An 11,294-nucleotide genomic window follows, 5' to 3' on the forward strand; every position below is an offset into this window, starting at 1 on the left:
ATTAATTTTATGATCTTATAATAATAAATAGCTATTTAAGTTATTCAATTAAATTTAGAATGAAGAAAATATCTACCCCACTCAAAATCCTCAACATTCAGAAGACAAAAGGTAATCACCATGTCTCAGGACCACAAACAACTTGGTCAAACATACTGCTGTCTCCCTATTTTCCCCCGTCCCATATATCCCCTGATTTCATGTTCTTTAGAGAGGTCATTATCTTCTCTACTCCCAATTTCTTCTTCCTCACGCATCATACCACATTACCTCGTCGGAGTGGTGGCCGGAGAACCACATCCTGCTACCTCCGCCACCATCTTCAAGATTCATACAACATGTACGTAAACCAAAGCTTGACGTTTACTTAGTCTTCATATGTTATGCATTTTCGGACAAGAACATGGCGCCGGTCTTGAAACCCTTCCAACTTTTGGAGATAAACATTATCTCCGCACAAGATTTGGAGCCCGTGTCCAAGAAAATGCGCACGTACGCCACGGCGTGGATGAACCAGAGCCGGAAGCTTACGACATGCGTGGATGCTGAGGGCAAGAACAACCCCACATGGAATGATAAATTTGTTTTCAGGGTGGATGAGGATTTTCTCCGGCGGGATACGTCCGCCGTCATGATTGAAATCTATTCCGTAAACTGGTTCAGGGACGTTCTGGTTGGGACGGTTCGCGTGCTGGTTGGAAACCTTATTCCGCCGCCTGCCCGGTCGCATGGCCACCGCAACCATATGGGAATGCGGTTTGTAGCCCTTCAGGTATAGTATTCCTATTCAGATCAGACTATGTTATGACATTCCTTACATGGGGATCGATAAAAATCGAAATTGTTCGTTTTATCTTTATTAAAATAGTTGATGTTTAAATATAATTATTTTCGACATTGTCCGTATTGTATATTTGTCCAATTAATCTTCATATGCATTGTTGTTCGTGCAATACTATATTTCTCATCATGGAACTATTTAAACGCTTTCAGAAAAACAATTTCATATACGAAATATTCCATTTTTGATTGCATGAATAAATGATTTAGTTAACAAAGACGTATGAAAAGAGAAAATTCATAGACAAATAATATATATAACTTAGGTGCATTACGTTTACTTGAATGCCATCTTTTGATTCATTAATTCGTTTTGTGGCAAAGGTACGCCGTCCATCAGGACGTCCACAAGGAATACTAAACATCGGTGTGGCCTTACTCGACAGCTCCATGCGGAGCATGCCACTCTACACACAACTCAGTGCATCAGCTGTCGGATTTCGCGATCTAATGGAGGATCCACCCACTCTTCAACAACTGAACCAAAACGAAAACCAAAAGAACGATGATCCCTCTATTGTGAAGCCTATCTTGCGAAGAACAAGAAGTGAACGTAGCGAACGATTGACAACAGATGATTTCTCCCCACCAAATAGCTCACTCGTTGTTGTGACAGGAAAAACTAGTGGAGCTAAAGAAAGTTCAATACTGAACATTACAGAGCCTGTGGATCCATTTAAAGGAATGGTGTTCAAGAAAGGGAAAGCAAGTTCAGTTATTAGTGGGGCTGAGCTTATAGAGAAGCCTAAAGAAAAGGGTAGAAAAGGGAAAAAAGGAAGTTCGGTCTTAAGTGATTCAATCTTGAGCAAAGAATCTTCCTACTTCTGTAAGATGGAAAAGGGTGATTTGAAAAGTACTGCTGACATCAAGATTCAGGTGGGAAATGAAAAGGGTGGTGATGAAAACCCTAAAAACAAGGTTATAGATGAGAAATCTGTGACAAAAACTATAGTGGACAAAAATGGCACTTCACCTAAAGACAAGGTCCGAGAAGGCAAAAAAGGGAAGCCCGTCTTAAAATACAATGGTTACAACGAGTATGTTCCACCAAAGGGGTTGATGTCACATGGTAATAAGTATGTGATAGGTGCACAGACGAAGAAGGGCCGTTCGCTTTGGTCGGATTCCGAGGTGGGCCCTTCTCCTTCTGAGGTGGCAGCAGTGATGATGGCTGAAAAGAAGTATCCTTTATTGGATAATCAGAGCTCCGTGTTGGACGGTTGGAGCTTGGATGAAAGTGTCGAAGGGCTTAGGTCTAAGCTCGAGAGGTGGCGAACAGACGTGCCACCGCTGCATGATCGTAGCGGATACTCATCGAGCAGCTACAAGTCATCAGCTAAGCATCCTCGGAGGCACTCTCATGATGGAGGAAGTGGTTTGTTTTCATGCTTCGGAAACATATATGGGTATGAGTGTCAATGTGTCTGTGGTAAGCCACCGGGAAAAAGGAGCCGTAGCACAAGGTTTCATAGCCCATCACTTGGCATCTCGGGGCGATCTTTCCTTTGAGAAGAATCTTACTATATAGTGCAACGATATGATTGGTAAAATATTTTTCTGTGATATCGTCTCTTGTTAAATATTAATATTTGTCGAGGGATTCGATTTTTTATGCAGTTTCATGGAAATGGACATAAATTCTGCTTTTTTCACTTGATTATAGGATATAATCTTTTTTTAAAGAACCGATAAGCTATAATATTCATGATTAACAAACAAGTTTCAAACTGTCAGACCTATCCTAATGTAGAAAAATTCACGGAAGGATGTGCCAATAAATGGAGTTTGGATCTTCTCGGAGGCAAGCAATTAAGGCGTGGAGGTGGCTAAAGAGTTGTTGCATAATTCGTGATTATGCCCTCTTACTTAACTATTTGTTTCCTTTCCTTTTCTTCTTTTATTTTCGAGACTATGAATGATGTATTTGCTATTTAGTGTAAAATTGTAATATAACTTCTTGACTGTTTTATTTTCCCCATCAACACTCAAGTCTTAAATGTCACAACGTAACTAAGGTTCTATTTTACATGTTTTATAGTTATAGTTCATTTTAATTCTCATACATCAATAAATGACACGTATTCTGTTGTGCCAACCTGGAACTAACACGTTTGACATCTCGATGGAAACATGGTAATAAAAAGTCAGAACTCGGTCGTTTCTAACAGAGGTGTGTCCATGATTTTGTTTGAGAGCGACGAGATGAGTCAACATCGAGCTTGCTCAGTATCACTCTCGAACTATGAGCATGAATTCGAGTTTGAACTTTGTGTTCATGTCCAATATTATATATTTCTACAAGAATATGGCAAACTCTATCTTGTTTGCACTCCCTACGCAGCATGCAAAGTCCTGTCTCCATGAGAAACAACTCAGTCTTGCTTGAAGGCTGTAAGACCTCATTAATATGATTGGTAGCCGCAAGCAAACCAGCAGGAAGGAAAGCTTAAAACTTCTAGACATCTAAAATATAATGAGGTGCTTCTGTGGTTAGCCCCAATTTATGATTATTAACAACAATACACATGTGAAATTTTCCCTTAAAATTCATCAAGAAAGCCAAATCAACTGACTCTCATCAATTCTTTCATCTGTTAATTGTAAGAATAGAGATGGGGTCACAATGACCAGATATACGAACATGCATGATACAACGTAAATCAATTTCTACAAAGTTTTGAAACATGCTTCAGCTATGGAAATTTTGGGTTCGGAAAACGAGCCATCCAAAATACGATGCGATATCCATTTGTTTGCTGCTTCTGTGCAATGTATACTATCCCAAGATATGTACTCCAATGGGTTACTGCAGGAATCCCCGTATACTTCAGTTCCATTGAACATTGCCTTTTCCCCACATTCTACCACGCCTAATCTCCCACAGCAATATCCAACAGGGTCCGGAAATCCTGACAAATCCAAAGCCCAACCAACATTTAAGAATACATAGTTTTGCAGAAAAGAATATGGAGTGGGGTTGGGGGAATGTTTCAGTATCAACCTATCAATATGATTCAGAAGATGTGTGTTCCTGCTGCAATGTTAAAAAGGGTCTAAATGTAACTAAATTACGAAGTTATTAAACATGATTCGAATGATTAATGGACTTCGATTTCGAAAAAACAACAATGGAAAGAAGAAATCTATACAACCAACTCCTAATTAATTTAGCAACCATGCTTGAACCATTACTATCTACATATTTATCCTTAAAATATGAACAGTTGAGGTCTCGTAAAATAATATTTTCACCATTGTTCTTTCCATCGCTGACCAAAGAATATTTAACAGAGTAGATGTCAACGTAAACGAGCATTGCATCTTGGAGTTGGCTCCGTAAACTCATCATTTTATCCTTAAGCTGCTTGTTGAACTCTTGAGCCACCTCATTATACGACTTGATGCAGCTGTTTGGGTCGGTGCTGTTTGGCTTGGCTTTATGACGAAAAATAAAGTAAGGCAAACATCCAATTGGACCGGTATTGTGTATCCAGAATGCCCGCGCACCGAGCTTGTAGAGTTTCTGGAGTCAACAAGATCACAAAAAAAATTATACTAACGTCAAAGGAAGACATGACACTGCATAATTAATGCGATTTCCTTTTAAAAATCCAGACTTATTGATCATCTGTGAAGGGACAGCCAGATATATAAAAATCAACGGGTTTTTTTATTCACCTCCATACACATTTGACACTTCCCTCTTGCACACATTAACATTTTTACGTAAGTGCCAAATACACTAAGTATAAGGAGGTGAATGGAAAATACCCAAAACTACTTCAACAATCTGACATGTGACAGAGTAGTATCAATTTATGATTTCTTCAATAGAAGATGACAGATTAATAACGTTCCGGGTTGGGTCTTGCTACTACTAACGGGGATTCTTTAAATTACCTACCTCTAAAGCAACAGAAAATTGATCAAGTATACGGGGAACATCTGCCTTCACTTGTTCCTCATTCATCGATATTAATCCAGCATGAAGGTCATTCTGCCCACTATCCATAGTGAATAGAGCTTTTGAAAAACTTTCAGATCCTGGTATTGGAGTTTTAGAGTAAATGATCTCGGCTGAAAATTCAACTATTTTTTAACACCATCTATATCTGCTCTACAAAAAGTCTGGCAAGTATCTCTAACCTTGGCTGTTAGATTCGATAGAACGAGCTTTGAACTGTTCAAACTGCAAAAGCTGTACATCGAGAGAAAAGGGACTGAAACCTGCACCGCATAAATTTGCATCGAGATGCTGAATGGTAGAACCACTCGAAGCAAAATTTGCCCCATGACGGAAATCAACTCCAAAGGAATCAAGATATGCTCTCAAATATGGAAATCCCAGCTCTTCCGCTGCATATATCAAAAGTGCGAAGAAAGTAAGTACATTCATATGGTTTGGTCTATACTGCACCAGGAGCACACGTGCATCCTTCGATGCACCGAAATAAATGGGTGATCCACATTAAATATAAGCAGGACCATGCATTTAACAGATACGTGGTACATATCGAGGGATTCTTTCAATGTAACAGACAGTCCTATTTATACACAAAAGGTATCCCATATCAGTCAATCAATATGAGTATTTGAATTGAAATAGAGTTCTATAGTAAGTTGGGTCCTACACAAGCCTATTCTGCATTTTCTCTTCTTTCGATAACGCCTATTGTGCATTAGCATAGATTTGGATAGAGTTGGCAAAAATCAGAAAATTCTCGACCCTTCCCGACTCCCAACCCGGGCCCGACCCGAAATTTTCCCGACCCCTCGACCCGCTCAGAATCGGGAGAGGGATCGGGAATATAGGATATACCCGACGAGATTCCCAACCCGACCCGAATATATTAATAAATTTAAAGATTTAATTTTATTTGAAAAAGAGACTAAAATACTAATTTTATTTATTAAATTAAAATATATTTTTTAAATTTAATCTAACAACTTTAAAAATCTAATATATAGACATATAGGTCCAAAACCCACCCCATAACCCTAAATCCTAATCTACTGTTCTTCCCTCTCGCTGCTACAGTTCCTTCCAATTACTTCCTAGTTCCTTCACTTTCAGCCTCGATTTTCCTTGGTATCTGGTTGGTTTTGTTGGGATTTCAAACAACCCAGGTTTATTTGAAGCGTGTATTAACTATTCGATATATGATTATATTTAATTGCTTGATTTTGTATATGTGGTCATTTAGTATTTTTATTTAGATGTAATTTTCTCTTATATTCGATTCTATTTTGGCTAAACTTGTTGGATATTGTTTAGTGTTGAAATTTCATATTTATGATAGCAGATTAATTGTACTTGTTTTATACACTTTTTCATGAGTGAATCCATTGGAACCATAACATTTTTAAAAGGTTAGAAGTGTAATCCAAGAATTGGTAAAGGAAGCCACATCTCTACTCAATCTTTTATGCTAGTTTCACATCGTAAGGCATGTGGTTTCATAGTTTCAGGTTCCGAATTTTTTAAAAAATATTTATCGGGATATTGTCTCCCTTCCTGACCCGATCCCGAACATTCGGGTCCCGATATTTGTCCTGTACGGGATCGGGAATCTTTTTTTATTCCCAATTCTCATCGGGACGGGGATTGCGGGACGGGTCCCTACCCGATCCCAGCCCTAGATTTGGATTCGGGATGTGACAAGCAAAGTCGCCAAAGCAAATCAGCACCAAGATGTTGATTCAGATAGAATTAGAACCGGTAGACTTTCATTCAACTTTCTCTTAAAATTTCTTAATAAAGCAAGTTTTACAACAGAAAGTCGTCTCCAAACACATTAGCTCATTTATTTTGCTTCTCTGCTCAACTCCGTGTATGACTATCAAAAGACGAAAAAACAATAAAAGAGTGAGATATCATCCTAAAAACTATATCAAGAAAACGGAATTTATTTGGATTAATCGATTCACTTACCAATAAAATCAATTATCAGACGGCCATCCGAGTACCGACCTGAAGGTTTTCCAAAGAATGTACGCCCGTAAGGTGGGGGAACACGCCCCAATGCGGCGGAAGCACTGCCGGTATCGGAATTTGAATCCCCAAAATTGTAGATTCCACTGAATGTGCAAACACTTGTTGATTTCCCAAGCGTCGCCCGCTCTCTAAGTACTGAATATGCTGCAAACAAAACTACTCCAATGGCCACCGATTGCACAGATCTTCTCAAACCACAAAAACCCATAAATCCACCTGTCATTCTGTTGCTTCCCCAGTCCATAATTTGAAACCGCACGTAAAGATGATAGGTTCTTAGATTCCATAATCAAAATCAAGTCTTTTCATGTTTGAATCTCCGACTTTGTTCTTTTGTTCTTTTTGATCGGTTTTGACTCTGTTCTTGCACATGTTGTTTCTTTGCATAAAGATTCAAACAAAAGATTAAAATATCGGTAAATTTCAGAAAAATACCTAAATCAATGTTTCAATTAAGATTCAGCATCTAACCATAATTTTTTAAGATTCAGTACCTGACATATCCATACTTTTAGTTTTGAATCCTCATAAAGCGAAATTTACATTTTTACCCTTTATTATTTAAATAAATATATTATTTTATCCACAAAAATTATATCTCTCTTCTCCATTTAAAATATAATTTTAAAAAAATATTGTTTGTCAATTGTCATGGAATAAAAGTAAATGCTTATTTTGACATACAAAGTACCTATTATGGGGTTTCAGATACTTGATTTCGCTCTTTGAATACTCCAAATATATAAGAAAATACTATATTTTCGAGCATTCGCCATAAATTCAGTCATTGTTGGTCTTTTCATGAAAAATGCATTAGGATGACTTATTCATGTCATTTTATTTTTAAAAAAAAACATAGGTCATCACTCATCATGAAATAAGACTAAGTATTTATTTTGACCTACAAAATACCTGTTTTGAAGTTTCAAATGCTTGATTTGACTCTTTGAATACTCCAAGTGTGTAAGAAAATACTGGATCTTCGAGCTATCACAATAAATTCAATAATTATTGGTCTTTTCATTGAAAATACATAAAGATGACTTATTTATGTCATCTAATTTTTGAAAAAACACAGTTTCTCACTCATTGTTGAATTAGAAAAAAATACTTATTTTGATCGATAAAATACCTATTTTGGGGTTCCAAATATTTGATTTCGTTATTTGAATACTTCAAATGTATAATAAAATACTTAAGTTTCAAGTAATATTAAGTGACTTTTGATGGTGTCATTTGTGAAATTAAAATTTGATACTTAAATTGGTACAAAGAATATCTAATTAGAATATATAAATACATGATTTTACCTCGTAAATACTCATATCCAATTATTTGAGGATGCCAAAATATAATTTGAAGTTAATATTAGGTGACACCAATGATAATATTCGTGAAGTAAAAATGTGATACCTAAATTAATACAAATAATACATAATTCGAGTTCACAAACACTTGATTTTACCTTTTAAATACTCAAATTCTATTGAGTATGTCAAAATATATAGTTTGAAAATAATATTGAATGTTCTTTGATGATGAGATTTGTGAATAAAAAACGTGTTACTTAAATTGGATTTATTGTGATAGGTCTACCAATACTTAATTTTACTCCCTAAATGAGAAGTACTTTAATTTGAGTTTGCAAATACTTGATTTTGTAAATGAGATACTCACAATATGTATTAAAATACTGAATATTCGAATAAACAACGTAAGTTCACCAAGTGTTGGTATTTTTATAGAAGATATATTTGGATAACATATCATCTCATTTAATATTTAAAAAAAAAAAAACAAATTATCAACTAAGCATGAAAATTCTAAAGTACTTAGTTTTACTTGAGAAGTAATAATTTGAGTTTGCAAATACTTGATTTCGTAAATGAGATACTCACAATATGTATTAAAATATTAGATATTCGAATAGGCAACGTAAGTTCACCAACTATTGATATTTCCATGGAATAAGCATTTGGATGACATATTCATCTCATTTAATATCTTTTATATAAAAGAAAAAACAAATTCCTAACTAAGCATAGAAATTTTAAAGTACTTATTTTTATTTGAGAAATACCTAATTTGATATTGCAAATATTTGATTTGGTACATGAGATACTTATAATATGTAATTGAATACTGGATATTCGAATATGCAACGTAGACTCACCAAATGTTTATCTTTTCTTGGAAGATGCATTTGGATGACATATTCATCTCATTTAATATTTTTTTTGTAAAAACAAAAAAAAATTCCCAACTAAGTATTGAAATTTTAAAATACTTAGTTTTACTTGAGAAGTATCTAATTTGAATTTGCAAATACTTGATATCTTGAATGAGATACTCACAATATGTATTAAAATACTGGATATTCGAATAGGCAACGTGAATTCATCAAGTATTGATTTTTTCATGGAAGATGCATTGATATGAAGAGTATCTAAATTGGTGAAGTTAAAATATTATAGCTAAACTGATAGAAAGAGTATCTAATGCGAGTTCGCAAATATTTGATTTTACTCCCAAAATATTTATATCCAACTATTTGGGGATGTTAAATTATATAATTTGAAGTTAATATTGAGTAGTCTTTGATGATGACATTCGTGAAGTAAAAATGTGATACCTAAATTAATACAAATAATACATAATACGAGTTCACAAATACTTGATTTTACCATTTAAGTATTCAAATTCGATTATTTGATGATGTCAAAATATATAATTTGAAGTCAATATTGAGTGGCATTTGATGATGAGATCCGTGAAATAAAAATGTGATACATAAATTGTTACAAGTATTACATAATTAGATTCAACTGATAATTGATTTTATCCTTTAAAAACTCAAATTTGATAATAAGTATAATGAAATAATATTGATACATATAATGAAAGATTACCAATAAATATTATAAAAGAATACTGATGAGGATAATATCAAATAAAGTATCGCATTGTCATTTAATGAATACCAACAAGTATTGTGAATGAATATTAATGATATTATAAATTAATACTCATAAGTATAAAGAAAAAAAACACTAATAAGTATAATGAATAATTACCAATAAGTATTATGTCAAATAAGTATAATTGTCAAATAAGTCATTCAATGAATATCAAAAAGTATTGTCAATTAATATTGATGAATATTTTAAATCTTTAATCCAAGAATCGATAGATATGCTTAAAATGCAAATTTCAAGCTCATTTACGAACTATGTTCATAATGTATCTCCCAATTAGTCCATGATTAATAATGAACTTTGTTTATTTATTTAAATGACATGAATAAGTATCCTAATGAATTTTCCATGGAAATATTGCCTATTCGAAATATCCAGTATTTTAATGCATATTGTGAGTATCTCATTTACGAAATCAAGTATTTGCAAACTCGGATTAGGTACTTCTCAAGTAAAACGAAGTACTTTAAAATTTTCATGCCTATTTGAGAATTTTTTTACCAAAAAAATATTAAATAAGATGAATATGTAATCCAAATGCATCTTTCATGGAAAGACCAATACTTGGTGAATTTACGTTGCATATTCGAATATCCAGTAGTCTATTACATATTATGAGTATCTCGTGTACCAAATCAAGTATTTGCAATATGAAATTAGGTACTTCTTAAGTAAAATCAAGTACTTTTAAATATTCATGTTTATTTGAGAATTTGTTTTTCTTTTACAAAAAAATATTCAATTAGATGAATATGTCATCCAAATGCATATTCCATAGAAAGACAAACACTTGGTGAACTTACGTTGCATATTTGAATATCCAATATTCTATTACATATTATGAGTATATCATGTACCGAATCAAGTTTTTGCAATATGAATACTTCTCAAGTAAAACTAAGTACTTTAAAATTTTCATGCTAATTTGATAATTTTTTTTTACAAAAATATATTAAATTAGATAAATATGTCATTCAAACGAATCTTCCATGGAAAGCCAACACTTGGTGAACTTACATTCGAATATCCAGTATATTATTACATAATATGAATATCTCATGTACCAAATCGAGTATTTGCAAACTCAAATTAGGTACTTTTCATCCAAATGCATATTCCATGGAAATACCAACACTTGGAGAATTTACGTTGTCTATTCGAATATCCAATATTTAATACATATTGTGAGGATCTCATTTACGAAATCAAGTATTTTTCAACTCAAATTAGTTACTTATCAAGTAAAACTAAGTACTTAAAAATTTTCATTCTTATTCGAGAATTTGTTTTTTTTTTCAAAAAATATATTAAATGAGATGAATATGTCATCCAAATGCATCTTCCATGGAAAGCCAACACTTAGTTAACTTACGTTGCATATTTGAATATCCTGTATTCTATTACATATTATGAGTATCTCCTATATCAAATCAAGTATTTACAAACTCAAATTAGGTACTTCTCATCCAAATGCATATTCCATG

The 11,294-nt window shown here is 33.8% G+C and overlaps 2 protein-coding genes across 3 annotated transcripts; one reads left to right on the forward strand and one right to left on the reverse strand.

Annotated features, from left to right (window-relative positions):
• Positions 1-181: 181 nt before the first annotated feature.
• On the forward strand, positions 182-2,710 carry LOC140966205 (uncharacterized). Of its 2 annotated transcripts, none has more exons than XM_073426553.1 (3): positions 182-772; positions 1,165-2,384; positions 2,575-2,710. In XM_073426553.1, exons 1-2 carry the CDS (start codon positions 404-406, stop codon positions 2,347-2,349), a joined length of 1,554 nt encoding a protein of 517 aa, XP_073282654.1. In that variant the 5' UTR covers positions 182-403; the 3' UTR covers positions 2,350-2,384; positions 2,575-2,710. The 2 variants fall into 2 exon arrangements, with proteins under 2 accessions (XP_073282654.1, XP_073282653.1); XM_073426552.1 differs by having other exon boundaries at positions 184-772; positions 2,591-2,710.
• A 685-nt stretch (positions 2,711-3,395) lies between these two features.
• On the reverse strand, positions 3,396-7,238 carry LOC140966219 (GDSL esterase/lipase At3g27950-like). Its single transcript, XM_073426566.1, has 5 exons — positions 6,773-7,238; positions 4,987-5,196; positions 4,745-4,884; positions 4,093-4,363; positions 3,396-3,749 (listed from the first exon to the last, which is right to left on the reverse strand). Exons 1-5 carry the CDS (start codon positions 7,077-7,079, stop codon positions 3,508-3,510), a joined length of 1,170 nt encoding a protein of 389 aa, XP_073282667.1. The 5' UTR covers positions 7,080-7,238; the 3' UTR covers positions 3,396-3,507.
• Between the last annotated feature and the right edge of the window lie 4,056 nt (positions 7,239-11,294).

Source organism: Primulina huaijiensis, unplaced genomic scaffold, assembly GCF_012295235.1.
Source record: "Primulina huaijiensis isolate GDHJ02 unplaced genomic scaffold, ASM1229523v2 scaffold20195, whole genome shotgun sequence".
NCBI lineage: Eukaryota > Viridiplantae > Streptophyta > Magnoliopsida > Lamiales > Gesneriaceae > Primulina > Primulina huaijiensis.